At 40.6% G+C, this 19,380-nt stretch overlaps 1 protein-coding gene across 1 annotated transcript in view; it reads right to left on the bottom strand.

The window, feature by feature from the left end:
* Positions 1–12,076: 12,076 nt before the first annotated feature.
* Positions 12,077–19,380, bottom strand: part of TAFA1 (TAFA chemokine like family member 1) — a gene marked incomplete at its 5' end in the record, with an annotated part of 46,293 nt that continues 38,989 nt past the window's right edge. Inside the window, 2 exons of the mRNA XM_010176908.2 lie at positions 12,077–12,935; positions 16,961–17,085. Coding sequence (XP_010175210.2) covers positions 12,918–12,935; positions 16,961–17,085 — 143 coding nt within the window. The remainder of the gene's footprint in view (positions 12,936–16,960; positions 17,086–19,380) is intronic.

Consider the following 19,380-nt stretch of genomic DNA (forward strand, 5'->3'; position numbering starts at 1 on the left):
CAGGAGACTGATTTTTAAAGGGAATTTCTCTGTGCAGTGGGCAGTGAGGTGCTGGCACATGCCATGTGAGAGCTGTGGAGGTGGATGGTACTGGCAGGTCCAGAAAGGGATCAGCCAAATTGATGAGCTACATGCAGATAATGGGGACAGTGAGGGGAAGAGGCTGGAGCAGTTGGATGGATGGTGCAGCAGAACCTCTGGGTGTTATTACCTGGGGGAACTGCCTGATGGGTGGAGGAGAAGATGGAGCAGTAGGCAGGTAGCTGCTCTCCTGGTGCCCACTGCTCTGCTAAAAAGGAGGTGTGTCCTTCTGCATTGGTTTTTTTCTCGTCTCAAAACAGTCATCAAGATGAAGTTAAAAGGCCTGGGAAAACAGTAGACTGTCACATTTTTATTGGCTTTCACATAGACGTTCCCTGACACTGGAGTCATCTGCAGATTCAGTCCTGCCACTCCTTTTGTTCATGCTTCTCTTTAAAAGATTTCTTAAAAGGAGAAATCCAAGGGATCATTTATCCTCTTTCAACCTCTTCCTTTGTATCCATCTGGGAATATCACTGATCACCCAATAAACAATTAACACTCAGCCTTCCTATATACTTAGTACCATTGTTACATCAACAAGACAAAGGTGTCATGTTCCTGCTGCTTGTTATTGAAAATGGTAACAAGAGCAGGGATTTTTCTGGAAGATGTTTTCTTAAATTTTCCCTTTGGGATGTTAAAATGACACTGCTTTGGTGGTGTGAGCTGAGATAACCTTACCTTGTTTTGAAAGCTGCTTATCTTTTGTTATTAGCTCTGTTCCAGAGTAAACAGTCTGAAATGTCCTACCGGGTCATATTAATCCCATCTGACATTTGGGCTGTGTTTGTAATGTGTGCCAGAGTAATTCCTGATGTACAGATGTACATGGAATAAAGGATGTTTTGGGGTTTTGGCAGGAATTGGTGGTCAAATTAGGATGCACCCTCCCAGCTGCCTTTTGCCCCCTTTCTATGCAAAGACCAAAGCCAAAATGTGCATAAATGTTCTGCAAATGCATGGCCTCATGTGTGATGGGGATAACAGCAATAGGATGGGTGTTGGTGCTGACTGGCACATCTATGGCATCACTGTCTTCTAGATGGAGCTCTGCTCTGCAAAACATTATAGTCCCAGCAGCTTGTAGTGTGACCTGTAGACCTCACTTTCTGCAAGGACCTCAGGTCTACCAACATATGACTACTGCCTAATCTGTGTCAGACAAATTGTGCCAGAGGAACAGTAGCACATCAGGGAGGAAGATTGTCTTTGGCAGGGAGGTGATGATAATCTCCAGGTATGGTAACATCATCTCCTGTCATAGTGGGACATGGAAGATATCTGACCACAGAGTAACACTGACAAAAGTAACTCTTATCTTCCCAAGAGTTTAATCTCTCTGCATGAAAGCAAAGGTGAAGAGGTGACACAGCAGGAGCAATTGGTCTGTGCAGGAATTTAGCATGCCATTGAGACCTGGCCTTCAACACTGCAACAGCTGGAGCTGAAAGGGAGCATCACCTGTCTCTTTGAGGATTTCCTTGCTGCTTACCCTGCTGAAACATCTTCTCCCTCAGGCTAAGTGGTTCATGGCTCTCAGCTCATTGCTGTTACAAGACATTTATGTTTCACGGCAGATGCCCTACTGTACAACTTGGTTTTTTTAACTGAGGTAGATCAGCAGGCAGTGGTTCAGCCTTGGGCAGATCCAGGTTGAGATTTCAGTATTATCCCACATTTCATTAAAGCAAATGATAGAAAAAAAGGGGGTTGAGGTAGAAATATTTTCATATTCACAAGGTTTGTCAGTTTTTATGGTATATTTGGCACATATTTTATGAAGGGCAAAATATGATGTCACAAGCACCTTTAGAAAAGCATTAAAATACAAAATAATCAGTGAACACTACAATGCTTTGTGACTGAAAGCATGAAAACGCACTGACTTTAAGCTAAGCTGCATGGAATTTGACCTTGGCACAAATGATGCCATTTCTCCACCTGCTTTCTGACCTGTGCCTTTCCAGACAATTCATAGATTTAATTTGCAATGCATTTCCATATACAGAGGAAAAGTGCTAAAACTTTATCTGTCCGTGGAGTCCCAGCAGTCTCAGCTTACCAGATGTTCTTTACTCATTTAAACAGTGCATTGAGCTTTGCTCAGTATGAGAATATTGCAATGCAAAGAGTATGGGGACACATAATGAAGTTAGAGTTAGTGGCTGTAAGGGTAAAATGTTTCAAGGAAAAGATCTATTGCCATGTGTCCAGCTGCATTAACATAACTGTGGGTATTAATTGTTGTGCAAACACCTACAGGTCACTCCGAGCATAAATTATGTTTTGATTTCTTAAGGCCAGAAACCTGATCAATAACCTTCATTTAAAAATAAGAATTCACTGCAGGCAAAGTCTTTATTTTAACTCAAAGCCTTGTGATTATCAGGTCAGTTTTGCTGCAGCAGTGTTTGTAACTGACTCTGAGGTGGGAACGTTTGTCATCCATTGCACCAACCTATACCAGGGCTGGTGGGATTCACTGGCCTCAATACCTGCATTACCTCTGAGCACAAACATGCTGGGTTTATTGCTGGTTATTGAATTTTTCTTTCTGCAGATGAGGGAGGGTGTGAAGAACAGTTTTTGTAGACATGCCTTCCTACCCCTAGGAGCAGTAACAGCTGACCTGGTTCTTCAGGGATTGACTCCTTTTTGTAGCAGGGTGGTTTTCACTCTCTTTGTGTCCAGTCCTTGCTCTCTGTAGCAGCCCAGCCTGGGCCAGGCATCACCTTTGGAGCAGCTAAACACAGTGCTGTCTCCAGGAGCTCTATAAGGGGCTCTGGTGAGCGCCATGCAATGGGGTAGGGATTTAGGGAGTTTTACTACCCACAGGTTGAGGAGCAATCACTGATGAGGGCTCACTCACCCCCTTTCCTCATCAGAGAGGCTGGTGGGGCCTTACAGCGTGAAGGTAGAGGGAGAGTATTCACAGTTACTCTGCAAAGACTTCACTGTAGAGGCTTCACTGTGAGCTTCTACTCCAAGTCCAAGAAATGACATGGAGAGAGAGTTTTAGCTCTAGGAGAATAACTCACGGTGTGATAGGACCCTCCAAGGGACATGGAGAGGTTGAAGGACATCAATGATGGATACTGAAGCGTGATGTTAGCAAGCTGAATGATGCTTGTGTCAATCCAAGGTGCATGTCATGCGCTGAGTGGGTATGATTGTGCTCTACCTCACTTCAAAACAGCCCGTATGGGCACAGCCTAGAGTCAGGCAATGGTTGGAAGGAGAGCTTTTGAAGGTAAGAGCATTGACATTATTGAAAAAGAACACAGCATTCTTGAAAAAGAACAAGCTCAGTGAAAAAAATAAATGTCATTTTCACCCAGTTCACAGACAAAAAAAAAATCAACTTTTTCATCAATTGCAAGGCAAATCCAGAGTTTGTATTTCCTAAAGAAGCTGAAATCTAAGAATCCACATATTTCGATGAGTATTTTCCCCTTAAGCAGAGTTAGAAATCTTTGTCAGGATTCAAATTTCTTAAAGTTTAAAACGTGTTCACCTCCTCTCCAGTAACTTGCTGAAATAGTAAAAAATTTTCAATCTTATTCAAGTTCACAGTGAAATATTTTGCTATATGTTTACAGTAAGGTCAGTTTTTTCTTCCTGATTTTTCTTGCATGGAATTCATTTGAATGGAATGGCTTCTATGTCATCTTTAATCTTTTAAATGCATCTTATGTCCAAACTATAAATCCTGGAAGGGAGTGACCTATAATGAATTGTTAACCACAACTTTATGGCAGAACAAATACACTTCTTTAATATGCAAACTGTTAAATGTTTTCTTACCATACTAAAAGTGTGAATTAAATTATAATATGATGAAAAAAGTAACAGTTTGCAGTAATTCCAAATGTGGCAAATCTTCAGTAGTGCATAAAATTAGTCAGTGAACTGTGTAAAACATCAGAGCAATTCTAGCCTTAAAGCTTTTCTTCCAACAACCAAAAAGTGCCAAAAACAAGCAAGCATAGCTAAGCATTTCATCTTGGAAGCAGCTTATTGAATTAATGCGACAAGTCAATTAATGTAATGCTCTGTTGCTTCAGGATAAAACATGAAAAGGAAAAATATGGAGCTGTTTACTGTAGTGAGATCAAGCAACCATGAAGTCTGTAAAGCTAAAGTTGCTCATTTTTCTAAATCCTAAGGAAATAATCAGCATAGCCATTGTATATACTCTTTTTATATGTAAGTCGTTTGTGAGACATAGACCTTCTGCTGTCCAGGCACTGGTTTTAATATCAATTTGTTCCTGTTATGAGTCTGTTTTGCCTCTGAACTGCATAAACTCAAAACTGAATATCCGATATTGCTCACATGGGTGGCTGCTGGGTTGTGTTTGATGGGCTCAACTATGTCTCAGGGCATCTTAATGCTAACTGGTGAGGAAAGTTACCACTGAGGTGTGCAGGGTATTTTGCAGGGGTACTGTTTTACACTCAGTTTAACCTGTGCATTGTAGAGCAGTGAAAAAATCGAGAGCTGCAGGTAGAAACAGTCTGTATTTCAGAAGAGCAGCCTGTGTTTAAATCACGGCAAGGTTCTGATAAATTTAAAGTTAAGGTTGGTAATCTTTGCTTTCAGGTCAGTTCTTCAGTTTTCATTTAACTTAATGCTAGGCTTGTATGTGCTCAGAAATCCTGATTCTAGGTGTCTGTGAAAAGTGTCTGAGAAGGATGGAGTCAATTAGTGATGAACAACTGATTTTCCTATGTAATAGACCATATCTTCCCAGAAATCCTCATTATGAAAACTTTGGGTTTGATTTTGGAAAAAAAAACCAACGAAAATCCTGATCAAGAACTTTACCTGTTGTGAACTCCCATTTTTCAATTCTTTTGCCCAAAACACTGCCTTTGATTGCAAGGGACTAATTAGATCAGTTTAAATAGGGCTGCTGTGGGTTAATGAGGACTACAGAAAGCAACAGACTGCTGGTAGACATGAGTCCCTCAATTATTCAGGCATAAGATGACTTTCATGTCTCACAGAAATTTGTGGAGAACAACTCTCCCATAGCTATTCTGGTTAAGTTCTTTTTGGAGCATAAGGGCAGCAGTGGAAAGGGGAACTGAAGACAGCACCACACTGACCAGGTCTGGTTGGCTTTTGGGGTTCCTTTGCAAGTGTCAAGGCTTTGAATGGTATAGCTATAGGAGATGCTTCAAGGTGGAATTACTGTAGTGTCCAGGTAGAAGTATCGAGTATTAAGTGAGGACTGTACGCACTAGAAATCAATGACAACTATGTGCTAAACTATTTTTAGAGTTTTGAACTGCTCTTCCTTATTTTGGCTTCAGATCTAGAACAGCAATGACTGTAAGAAATCCTGTTGTGCTTTTCTTTTTTCTTTTTCTTTCTTTTTTTTTTTTTGGTGGCATTATTCTGTGGTGGAGAAAGGGATGTATTGTGATCCCATCATAAATGATTTTTTAATAGGTTGATGCTAGATGCACAGTCAAGATGTTATTGTTGAGAAAAGCCACTGTGGCACATTTGAGAGCTTTTGAGGGCCATCTTTAACTCCAAGGTCTCATAGATCATATGTAACAAGCAGTCCCAAAAGCAACAATATGAACAATTATTGGGGAAAAAAAAGACATTTTTAACTCAGCAGTGGGACTGCAAAGCAATATTATGAACCAGCAAATACTGTGGGTCAAATCTACTCATGAGGAAACCAATGTATTTTGTCAGGAAACATGTCAGCCCTTACTATTCAGTCCTCTGGGGTAAATTTTGTAACTTCAATCTGGAGAACCTTTCTAGGCAGCAGGTAAATCTATATACGTAAGTAACTTTCCCATTTTGCTCCTGTCCCTATCTTCCCCCTGACTATGCTGAGCATTGGTGGAATTTTGCTGTACCCTCTGTAGGGATCAGTGACTAAAGGATAAAGATTAGCATTAAATATTGAACCATCTAACATATATTTTAATTTGTAAAATATGTGAATGCAGAGTTGGATGTTTCAGTTTCTATTGCCCAGGGACAGTGTTGACTCTAACAAAATGCTGCTGGAAAGATGCAAGGTGGAAGTCACAGGTTATATGAACACAACATCTATAGGGAAAAATGGGAGGATTGGGCCCACAGTTTTGAAATCTCCATTCAATTCTGCTTAAATCAAAGAATTAGAAATGGGTTATAGGAGCTAGATCTGTAACACATCAAAGTTGTCTGACATTAAAAAGAAAAAAAGGTGGTATATAAAAAAGGTGTTTCAGTTATGGAGGTAGTTTGGAATACTCTTTATAATCCCCCAGTGAAGCAAGTGATGAGATTAGCTTTGCTGAATAAGACCAACGGGCTCTTATCATCTGTATTGTTTTGTATGTCAAGTAAAAGAACAGGCTTTTGTGTGAGCAGAATATCATTTTCTCAGCCTAGGACAAAGTCATGATGGGCTGAAAAGGAGATAGGCTATAATAATATTCAGAAATCAGGTGCTTCTTATAATAATCACAGCTCCGCACAGATGGGCAGAAAAGGCCACTGTCAGCTTGTAACAGTTTTAGGACTTTGGGTACCAGAATTCCCCCCTGCTCTTGCCTTTCTGAGTGTTCTCTTCCTCCTGTGCCAGCTCAGGAGAAAGCAGTACAAGGAGTGTTAAGTGCACACATTGTGTATTTAACAGCAACTTGGCCTGTTCTTCAATCTCTGTTTCAAGTCCAGGAAAAGTCTGATCAAATCAATAGTGATAAATTTTCCTCTTGCAGAGGCATAAACTAATGGCAAGCCCTCAGTGTGGCAAGTTCTCAGGTCTGGTCAAGGTATATGAGACTGTAGGAGAAGCAACAAACAGGACAGGTTCAGTGAAGGTGACGAGCTGACAATTAACTCCTCTGCTGCAAATCGAGTACCAGTAACATCTGCTTTGTACACCAGGGCACACCTGAGATGGACCTTGTGGCCCTGAGCTGGGGATTGCTGGTGTAGGCAGTGCAAATACAGGGAGCTGCTGGCATAGCAGCTGCAGCGAGGTCAGGATGTCACCTTCCAAAGTACACAGGAAAAAGGGAAAGAAAGAAAGAAGATCACATAAATCACTGCTGTTGGGGGGAACAGCTCCCTGAATTGGGTCTTGACAGCACAGCTGCTTTTCTTTAGTCTATGGGGCAGTCATGGTGATAAAGGAGTAGTAGAGATGGATGAAAATAATTAAGTGGTGCGAAAGAGAGGGGATGAGATGAAATGAAAATGAAATGAAATAGGAAATGAAGAGGAATGGCAGGTGAGAGGAAGAAATTGCATATTCCCCTGAGCAATATTTTGGGTTATGGGTAGTTTGCTTCAAATCTAGGTGGGCCTCTAGCTCTCATTTTTAACTGAATCAAGGACAGCCATCTGACAAAGAAAGCAGATGAGAAATAATGGGAAGTAGGTCAGTAACCTGATGCTCAAACATGTATATTGTTTCTGAGCATACAAAATTGACCATATTGCTGCACAATGGGAAAACAAAAATAATCCAACAATGAATGTTGCATGAGAAGATGCCATGACCAGGCCTGTCATGTGCGAAAGACCTCTGTACATTTATGAGCTGCACTCAGGAATTAGAAGTACTTGTCAAGAATCAAGAGTTGGATTCAATGATCCTTGTGGGTCCCTTCCAACTCACAACATTCTGTAACTCTATGATCAGATGACTATTTGCCAAAATTGAAGTGATTTTTTTTTTCCTATGACTTAGTTACTCCCCTGGCAGTGGTGCTCACATTTTTTTCAGTTGAGAACAAGTTATTTGTGCTTCTTGTTTTTTGGTTCAGGCACTTTCTGGTGTCAGAGAATGTGTGCTTTCTCTGCTCAAAGTCAGCATTTACCTGAAAATCTTACATCAGATGGGCAACTCTGAGAAATTGTGACCTCCAAAAGAAGGACTGTTGGCTACATCTATTTCTCAGCCCATCACGGTTAAGCCCAGCCATTTCTGTGCCTTTTCTTATCTCTGCTCTGATTTGAATGACTTGAAGCAGCTCCTTCTCAGGAACCATGAAAGCCAACTAGGGCAGGACTGTGTCCTGGTGAAGCAGAAGATATTGGAGTAGGTCCAGTGGTAGTCTTCCATGTATCAGTGCTTTGCAAACCCCAGCTGAAGGGAGGGATTGTCCACACTTGACTGCAGGCACCCTAATTCTGCTCCCTGTGACCCAAGCTAAAAGCCAGGGTCTGCTGTCAATGAAATGTCACTGATGTGAACCATAGATGAACCATCTGCAATGATGACCTAAAATCCAGGAGTCCTCAGTTCTATTTCCAGTCCTGTTGAAGATTTTTAGCATAATCTTGGACAGGTCTCAAATCTTATGAGTCTTGGTTTCCTACCTGCGAAGCAGATGATTCAGTTTCTTTTCCTCAGAGCAGCAGTTTTATAAAGTATAAATATTTGGGAGTTAAGTGTTTTGACTGTGCGAGCATTTCAGAGAAGGAACCATAAATATGTGTCAGGTCTATGATCTGAATTCAAACCAGTGAACTAGAAAAAAATGTTGACAGCCTTAAACCAACTGCCCTGTACACACATCTCCTTCTGTCTACCTGAAAGATTATTTGTGGAATGTATTTCTATTTTTTCTCTGACAAAAAATAGAATACCACGCAAAGAAGCATGACCCATTTCTTTGTCAGGCAAGCTCTAAACCCTGCTTACTGGGATGTGACTGAGGTACTGATAGAAGCTCATTTTAGGCCACAATATTCATCCTGCCACTGAAGAGAAAACAAGGACTGCCACCTTCAGATGAAGTGGATGTGCTTTCCAAGTAAAGGTATGTTTATGTCTACAAATTCTTCATCATCTGTAATTATATTTGGACCATACAGTGAAACAGAAAAGTGGCAAATGAGGAGAGTTAGGAACCCAACTAATAATTTTATAATAGGAGAATATACAAGCAATACACCACGGAAAGTGTCTGTAAACTCTGTTAATGATCAATCAATAGAACAAATAAAAGCATCACTCATCACAAACTCTATCACCTTCAGTAATTTTTCATGGGCCTTTCTCTGTGTAATGCCAGGTTTGGGTGCACATCATGCTGCTCATAACTGTAGGTCATAGCAGTGAACTTTCTCCATGGGTCTTTTTTCTTCAACTGTAGCGCATAGTATATTCAAAGCAATATCAAGTCATACCACACTGAGCTTTTTATTACCAGAGATTTTTGGACAGAAGCACATAATCTGTATTTTTCTGAATCAATAGGCAGATGGTAGCTACTTTTTTCTTTTTTTTTTTTTTTTTTTTCCCCAATATTTTTTCCAACTTGTACATTTTAGATTTACAGAATTGGTTTCACACATCCGAAGAAGAAACACTGGCATAAATCTAAGTTTATCTTCGATGCATTTACAAATATTTTTTTCTTTTTTTTCCATGACATGACGCTGTCTAGAGTTCTGCCAAAAAGCAGGAACTTTAACTTTCTCTTCTGTTGATGAGAATCTTTTAACATTGTGCAGGGAATGGCATGACTTTCACTTTCCCATAAGGATGTGGGATCCATTCACCACTGAAATGCACTGGGTTTCCATCAACCAAGGTGAAAAAGCAGCTCTGACATCTTCCCACTACACACTGTGGTATTGTGTGTATCACTGAAATACATGATCATTGTGACTCCAGGCTGGTTGAATTTTTTTATTATTGTTTTCAATTTGGTTCACTGAAACAATGAAGGTTAGCTGCATACGGCTCTTAATTTGACTTCACGTTTTATTAGTCATTATTTTTGCAAAGGCCTTAATTCCCCTCTAAAACATTTTAATTAAAACAGCAATTTCTCTGTGCTGCACTTCATGAGCAGATTTCACTGCAACTTCAAAGAGACACAGATGTTTACTGAATTTGGTGTGGTGATATTTGAGGCTGCCTACTGGCAAAGAAAAATCCATAAACATCTCTAAGAAAACTTTGCTATGGTAATGACAACATTTCCTTCTTATATTTTAGCAAGTCTAATATTTCCCAATCTCAACAGACATATTTCATAGACACAGTCATAAGCTTTGTTATCTACTCACAGTCTGAGCCACGTTAGATACACTGCTATGGAGTAAACACCTCTCAATGGTGATACTTTGGGCTTTGGCAAAGGGTACAAGAGGCCATGGGTTGCTTTGCTGTGTGTGGGTCATTTTACAAAGTATCAGTAGACTGGGAATAAGGAAACTGAAGTGCAACTTCTGCTTGATTCCATAGCCCTACAATGTGAAGTTGAGTGGCCATTTAGCTTTGTGTGCCTCAGTTCCCACTGTTTAAGGGATGACAACATATTCTGGCTTGTAACCAACTTGCCTCCTGGTCTATCTCTTAGTGCACCAAGGGCTTCCTAGCTCTAGAGGGTCCTGGGGTTTTTAAAGTGCTGTTCTAGGAAAACTGATAAATGCTAAGGATTTATTTTTGGAGGAGTTTCTCCTTATTTGTGGCAGGTGAGCCTAGAGCTGGTCTGATGATCTTGTTTTGACACCATACCTACCTGTGGGTAAGCAGGCAGGAAGTGGTCCTCTCCAAATTGAGGTGATGGGACTAGGGACACATGGCCATGCAGACAATATCTAAAACACAGACTAGGGCCCAGGTATCTTCTGTGGTTTAGGCAGGTGGCTATGGCCAGAAGACACATGGTCTGGACAGCTGGGCCACCAACAAGGCTGGTCTTCATGTGCTAGGACCTACAACTGGTGGTGAGGTTCATGCTCATATTTAGTGTTTCTGTGCACAGAAGGAAATCGAGTTTCTTCCCTGGACACTTTTCACTTTCATATGTTTTTAAAGGGGAAATAATAGCAGTGCTCAGGAAGAGCATTTCCATTTTCACTGTGAGCATCAGACAGGGACCAGCATGGAAAGCCCGCATGGACGATGGCATGACATGTCATGTAGCTACTTTAATACACAGTGCAATTACAGTGTCAAATTTCTGCCTCCTGAAGCATCAGGGATTGAAGTGGTTGCCCTGAAGGAGAAAGAAAGTTAGTGGGAGAATTTTGACCTGCTCTGGTCTGGAAAGTGCAGCACTTCCTCTGCATTGGATTAAATGTGATCAGCGTGGCCAAGGGGGGCTTGTGGGAGACAGGTAAGCAGGCTGAAAGGAACCTGGAAATATTAAAGAAATATTAAAGAAATGAAGCTGGATAGAACAAGTTTTACAATTCCCTATTCCTCTTTGACTTGGTAGCATTAGGTGTACTGAAAGGTAGATTGTGCAGACCTATGCATGACAGGAAGATACTTTTCCACATGAATAAACCCCCTGGAATTAATTGGACTGCTCATGAAATTACCTGGGAATGAGAACTAGGCTTGCACATTTCAGTCCCCAGATTTGATCTTTCTTCAGCAACGTAAGGGCCAGGCTGCATGGTGAACAGCAACAGCTTAGCTAGAAATGGGACCTCAAACTGCTCGTACTGAATCAAGGTCTCTGTGGACGTATCCTTGCTGAAGAGCATCTCATCTGAGCTGAATTCACCTTAGTAAGAAACAGATTAAAATTAAACTGAAGGAACTATTCCTGAAACGAAAACAGGGCTCAGACACACTTTGCTTACCGCAAACTCTTGTGCATTTGCTGTGCAATGGAATTGCCCGCACGTATGCTTTTAGCTGGTGGCAAATGCTCTCAATGTGACTTCCCTGCAATGAGGGAAGCTTAAATTTAGATTGTTCTCCCACCTGTGCTGTGAGATAAGAGCACACAGACAGGCAGTCCCTTGCGTGCGAGTGTGCCTGAACATTTGAGCTGTCCACAGAGACATTCGCTTAAGCTGAAAAGCTTGTTCACCAATTGCAGATGGACTTGTACAAAACCAAACTGGATGTAAAAACCCTCTCACATATTGGTCTGGAGAGAAATAGCTTTGCCGTTGTTTCAAAGAATTAGTGAGCCAACAACTCAAAGCTTTGGAGTTGGTTACTGGGTTTTTACTGTAGTCTCTACAAGCTATACAAAGTCTGAAGACATTGTATATACAGTACATCTTTAATAAGAAGGGAGCTCACAGTCTACCAAACTCTGCCAAATAAACTTTTAATACATACTGTACTTCACTCAGTAGTTGTCCATCTCTTCTTCATGGAATATCTAACACTTCTAAAAATATTTTCTTGGAAGAGGATAGAATTATCATTGTTATATATCAATCAAGTATGGTTAATGAAGCAAAGCCAGCATGCTAGTATTGCACAAGGGAAAAAGCTTCCAGAACACAAAATGGAACAACAAATGCCCTCGAAATTCTGTCGAAGGGAGCAGGAAGCTCTGGGTGTCACATCGGTAGGATTCGTGTAGCTCTTAGGCGTCCTTGTACCGCAGCAGGTTTGCTTTGCCTCTTCACTGCCACATTTCTCTCTGAGACAGGTAGGGATCTTCCAGACCATTACAAAAAGGAAAAAAGAATTACAGCAGCTGCAGCAAAGTGTGGTACTTTTCAATTCCTTGACGAGTGAGGCTTTTATTTCAAAATATCATATATTAATATATATATATATTTATATATATATATACTTTAACTGGTATAAAGTAAATTGTAGATCCAAACTTATACCGTTGTTTGTACTTCACAATCTTGGAAACTTTACCAAAAGAACCATTTTCTTCATTTTTATTTTCAGCTGTCAAAAACCAGGGGCATTATTTCCACTGAATACTTTCACACAGTAAAGCCACTGTTGTTATCTGGTAAACAGTCGAAGTGCAAATAAGAAATCCATTTGGTTTGTAAATGCTGAGATGGTTTTAAACTTTCAATACTTTGTCCTCATAAATCAGCAGGGCTTTCACTGTCTCCATGCAGACGGCACTCTGTTAGGTCCTCGGGTGGATCTGCAGTAAGAAAGTGTGAAGGAGTCAGTTATAGAAAATATGAGAGGAGAGAAAGACCCAGACTTTGTGGCACTTTGCCTACTCATGATACAGCTGAGTTTAAATGGCAATATTTTGCAGGAGTTCTTTTCTCTTGGGGCTGGAGGGATTTAAGGAAGTGCAAGTGTTAAGACTCTTGAGCGCGCTCCTGTCTGTGCCTTGGGAGATGCTGGATGTGCATCGATCACCTGGGCTGGTGGTTCAGGAGATGCCAGGACAGCTTTGGGCACGGGGCCATGCTCACCCCAGCTTTCCACCCTCCCCGTCTCAGAGTGACTGTTGCTTCTGATAGACAAGGACATGTAGATGGAACCATCTTTCAGGTTAATTTGGACACCCACCAACCCACTTACCCTAAGAGAGGCAGGATAGGAGTGACTAGCTGTATAATAGACTGGAAAGTCTGACCGACTTCATCTACTCACCTTGGGTGAGATAACAGGGCCTGCAACAGACCGTAAAACCATTGCTCTTTATGACTAACACCACAATTGATCTGAGTGAGCGCACTAATGGCTTGAAGAGGAAACACCACCACCTAGAGATTTTTTTTTTAGGATGCTGAAATAAGAACAACCAACCAGAAGCAAAAATAGCTCTCTTGAGGAGAGGCTTTTCTGTCTTTCCTGCACTGATACCCACAGACGAATGGCACACGGGGCCCAACCCTTTGCTAGATGACTAGATCAGCAATGAAACTCAAATTGACCTGAATACAAGCAGGCTTGGGCATTAAATTAGAGCTACAAGTTATTAGCTAAGCACTAGGTGATATGATGAAATACAGCAGGAAGTCTTATAGCAAGAGATATGTACTATCTTCTACTCTACTGCTTTGAACTGACCTCTTAATTACAGAGGTTGTTATCAGGAAAATAGAGGGGTTTCTTCACTGCTCTAAAGAAAAACTTAATCTGGAAATCATCTAACGTATTAATCTAGTTGGACAGCTTAGAAAAAGGAAATAAAACTCTGGGTTCATTTACCGTTTCCTTCCTTTCCCCAGTTCCCATTTTCTTCTCTCCTGATTTGCCACTGACAAGGGACCCTGCTGGGTTTTCTCTCTCAAGGATGAATACATCCCTTTCTCGTTTGTACACTGCCTTAAGAATTTGTGTGGTGGGTGTAGGAGCAAGTGATGACAAGGGACCCCAGTGCCAAGGGGCTGTGGGCACTTCAGGTGCTGTTTGCTGCAGCATGAGATGAGCAGCAGCTGCTAAAAAAATGTGATGCTCAGGTCCCTCAAGGCACCATAAAATGGCCTGCATTTCTCTGATGGCAAAATATATGGTAAACCAAGTGTTATTCTGGAAACTGGGTGGTGGCTGGGCTGTAATGGAAGGTGCAGACTGTGAAACTGGAGATGCTCCAAAGCTGAGCTGCTCTGCCAGTCCCCAAGTGCTCAACTCTTTAATTTCTGTCTTCCACACTATCAGCAGAAAAACAGCCTGTTGAAGTATTTAGAGGGCTAGTACAGGAATGGCAGGTGTTATTAGTGTGGATTAGATAAAAAGGGCATTTTGCAGAGCAGTGTCCGCATGAGCCTGGGCAGAAGGTCCTGGGGAAGAGCACTGTGCTCCTCAAGGACCCTGCAAAGTGATGGAGAAAGTCATGTGTAGATAAGAATCCAATGTAAAGAGCTTGTGAGTGACTGCCTTGCTCAGATGGGAAGTAGCAAGACATGGGATGCATGTTTTCATGTTTTTCAGCAGCTCTGGTTCTTACAGGTATTTATGTGACCTTGTGGGCACCATCTCCCAGCATCCAGACTGAGACCATGCTCTTGCATTTCCCCCGGTGCCAGCTGCTCTGCTGAAATGTAGTGGTGTGATCTCCAGCCAGGTTCTAGTACAGCTCCAAGAACCTCATATTTTTTAAGGCAAGCATTGAAACTTAGTTTCTTAAGAAAAAAAAAAAAAAAGAGTGAATAGGGATTTAAAAAAGTGTTGAAACTGCTCCAAAAATTGAATTACAAAATGATTTCTTTCCAGTGTTTGTCACCTGTTCTGACCGTCAATAGAAAACAAATCGATTTACAGAGGCTGTGAGCTTTGTATCTTTGGCTTTAACAACTTAATTAGTGAGCTATGTTAAAGAACTAAACACAGGAATACGTGCATGAAAAGGAAGGAAAGGAGAACGTGCTGGTAAAGCCTTTGCTGGATCTGTTGTCCACCTGCTTCTGACACTAATCAGTATTAATCACATCTGAGAACCAACCATGAAGTAATTCACTACACTGTAAAATTACATACATTGTGTATATACATGTATTCATATATATATATGTGTGTGTGTGTGTGTGTGTGCACATGCTTATATGTGATTTACTGTGGGTCTTGAAGAATACACTAATGGGTATTTTAATGCTGTGAGTCATAAATGTGAATGTTTTCCTTGTCAGGACAGCAGCTGCCTAACATAAATGTATTGAGTGTAAGGAAAAGCCTTCATTAAAACAGTTTACAGCCTATGGTGACTTGCTCTAGCTTTTTGGCTAATCACCACAGATATAGCTAGGAAGTTGACTGATTTGTCTTGTTTCTTCTGCTTTCTTAACTTCCTTAACTATATAAATTAGACACACATGGCCCAATCTTGCAGCCTGGACTGGGGTCAGTACAGATTATAGTGTAATCTCTTTCTCTGATGCCATCTGAAATGACAAAACAAAGAAAAAAAATGCCTGTTTCAGGATCTCATTGCTTCTATTATTTTATATTTATGTTGCTAGACTTGATGCAGTAGTACAGATTCAAGCAAAGTTTCAGGGATTATGAAGTAGAATTTTTGCAGTAGGGACAGTTGCTAAGCACATCATGTCATGTTGCCTTTGTCAGTTGGGTTCTGTAATGATATTTTAAAGCAACAAAGCAAAATTCTACTGGAAGCAGCACCATAAGGTACTCCCTTCACAAGCTAATTAAAATAACTCCTGTGGGTAAATGAAGAAATATTTTTTCAGTTATGAGCACTCACTCTGTAAGTATTTAATTTAAATGAAATACAATAATGCATACTGAATAGATTGGACCATACATCTGCATATTAATGAAGCTGCTAAATTTCTAGCAATCACTTCTAGATGTGGGCTATTGCCTAAAACTAGTTTACATGATGAGGATTGGGGGAATTAAGAGTAGGACAATTTAAAAAAAAAAAAAAAGCAAATGCAATTCCTAAATTATATAATTTGCAGACAGACTGTAGAAGTATTGAATTACTATAATTTAATAAAAGCATAACATTCTTTTTCATGTTGCTTGTTACTTCTTTAATATCAATTTATTCCATTTTAAATCTCTAATTCAATGAGGAAAATGTTGCCTTACTGAAAAGGACATGTAGCAGGTTTGGTTTGGTTTGGGGTTTTTTTGTTTGTTTGTTTGTTTTAATTGCAATGCAAGGCACGTACACTAAGACACTCCAGGAATAAACTGTGCCAAGGAATCACAGTTCCTTCCATGCTTTCTCCTTTGCTCTGGGAGATGGCAAAGAGGTAACATGCACCCTGTTTTGTGGGGCCACTTACTGCCTTCTGCGAGGAAAATCTATGTTAATATGTATCCTGGTAATTTAAAGTGGTGGTGAGATTGGTCATGCCAGAAGGCACCGTTCAAGAAACTAGAGTTGCAATATAAATCATTAATCCTGGGGCAAGTCATATGGAGGGAAAGAAAATAATTCAGAAAACACGGGGATCGGTTGGGCTAAAATCTCCTCGTTCAACAAAAAGTCTGTAAGATCTGAAAAATGACTGGAGTTAGGACTGTAGAAAAAGGAAGAAGCCAGGAAATCATGACCAGCCTGAATCCATGCAAATGTTCACTAAATGATAGCCAGAAGCGTTGGCTGGCTGAGGAGGTATGCAGTGATCTTTAAGACTTTTACAGCAGATGTGATGCTGGAAAAGATATGTGTCAGCCATTATTAGTGACTGCCTTTCCTATTAAGAGCTGCTAGGTATGGACAGAAAGTCAACTTACTCTGGTGGTCTTGATTTTATTGCCAGTCGCACACATCCATCCAGAGTTATCGGGCAATGTCTTACATTCCTCTCCTTCTAGGCAGGGCTCCATCTCACACCACCATTTCCCAATCACTATTGAAGCTAAAAGAGAAAAGACAATGTTCACAGCTATGTTATAATGAAAAATCTAATTAAATAATATCTCAAGGGTCTAACACTGCATTTAAGAGGCAGAGTGTCCCTTCTAAACCCTTCAATTGAAATTTAGTTGCCAGGATTTCACATTTAATTACTTGTTTTGCATGCCATATTCTTTAAGGCAGTGCACTGCTTGCCATAGCTTCCTTACACACGAGACCTAGTCTCCTCAAGGCAAGCTGGAAAGAGATTTTCCCCAGAATATTCTCCAGGTCTTGAGGACTTATGGCTCAGGCTACTCCAGAATAAATGATGTCTGCTTTGCTATCAATACCTACAGCTGGCTTTTTCTTCCACACATTTGTGTAGAATTTTTTGAACCCATGTAGACTTTTAGCTTTCACAGTATCCTATGGCAAGGAGTGTCACAACTAGAGAAGGTAAGGTAATACTGAACAGCAGCAGAAGTTCAGTTTGTTGAATCATGATTATTAATTTTATAGAAACCATATTATCTGCAGCAGTACTTTTAATTTCCAAATATTTAACACTGTAAATAATGACAGTGTTTGGATCTTGTGTTGTTTGAATTTAATTGCCACATATATTTACAACCTTGAGTGTACCTTAATGAAGTTTCTTGCCTGGGAATTGCTATCTATCTATAACCTTAACTGTATCTTAATGACATTTTTTGTCTGGGGATTTTGATAAACTTTAGCTAACCTTGCAAACTGTGACTATTTGGTGCACGAGTGCCTCTGTCTGTAGTTTGTTTTCCCTGGCAAGAATTAATTTCATGGTTGCACTCATGAAGCCTAACTGTCAAAGCTTCTAGCACACTGACTCCAAGAGAGATGCTTAACCCTTTCCTATCTCCCCACGTAGCTGCTTCAAACCCATAAAATACCTTTGAAGTAACAGACTGCCTTGTATCACAACATCCAGCTCTGGAAAATGCCCTGTTGTGCATGCACTGATTTAAGGACATTTCAGAGTTTATAATTAAAGTATTGATTTATTTATCTAGCTGTAATCTGTTTACACTCACAAAGTCCCAGGGAAACACCCAATGACATATCTGCAGCTTCTGCTAATGTCCATTCCCTTAATTCACAGATACACAGGTGAAGCTACAAGTCCCCTTTTTTCTCATCTCTGACATACGACCAGCCCACACTGAAAAATAAATGTGCCAAACCCACAGATACAGCTAGACTAAAAGGTGCGTATCACTAGTCCATTGTACCATGCAAGGGAAGGCTCTGGGTAGCACACAGAGCAGGAGAGGGTAGAAGAAAGAGACTCAGCCAGGCACAAAAGAGGGACCCCGGCACTTTCAATAACTCTTGAATTGCACTCTTAGTTTCGGGTTAGGAGAGATGGGCACTAGGTGACCACATCTTCAGTTATGTATCATCAGCATTATCTACACAGAGATCTCTTACCAGACCTGCTGTTATCCCACCTAAGCCACCGACTTTGTTGCTCCAATCCTGATTTACTAGGAATGGTTCCCCTTTTGATCTTAGGTCTGAAAGGAAAACTAACTTTTCATAGGACTGTTCCAATTTAGCATTTTGTTTTCCATTGTGGTCCATGAAAAATGAACCACTGCTAGCAGGGTCAACCCTCAGCCATTTTGTCTGGCAGCCTCACATAACTCCCTCTCCTTAATGCTCCCCTGACATTCTGATCCAGCTTCTTTTACTGCAGACTAACAAAAAGCACACACAGATGCAGGTGTGTACGTGCGTAATACTATAAATGTATATTTACAAATGGGAGACTTATGTACACATGCCTACACCCAAACTAAGCCAAATGTCATATTATTTAGGTAAGAATGCAACAGAAAGAAATAATTCAGATTGATTAAATGAATATGAAAATATGTCATGGACCCAGAAAGGAAGCTGTTTTTTATATAAAGCTGATAGTAAACTCTAGGAAATGAAAATGGCAAATATACAGTGGGAAATCCTGTAAAGAAGGTCAAGTATACATTCATTCAATTTCACCTTTATTTCCTTTAAAGTGCAATTAAGACATCCTTTGGAAAGGTGAGATGTTTGGAGAGAAGAGAAGAGAAGAGAAGGGAAGGGAAGGGAAGGGAAGAGTTGAGTTGGAAGGGACCTACAACAATCATCTAGCTCTCTGTTTTGTCTTTCCTATTTCTTCTCACAGCTTATATCTCATCTTTATAATGTAATATATAATTTCTCCATATGTACAACACAAAACCCCCCTCCTTTACACCTGCACTTGCAAGGCAGTTTAACGATGTCAGTCACACAT

This window comes from Antrostomus carolinensis, unplaced genomic scaffold (genome assembly GCF_000700745.2).
Source record: "Antrostomus carolinensis isolate BGI_N321 unplaced genomic scaffold, ASM70074v2 scaffold15871, whole genome shotgun sequence".
In the NCBI taxonomy this organism is placed as follows: domain Eukaryota; kingdom Metazoa; phylum Chordata; class Aves; order Caprimulgiformes; family Caprimulgidae; genus Antrostomus; species Antrostomus carolinensis.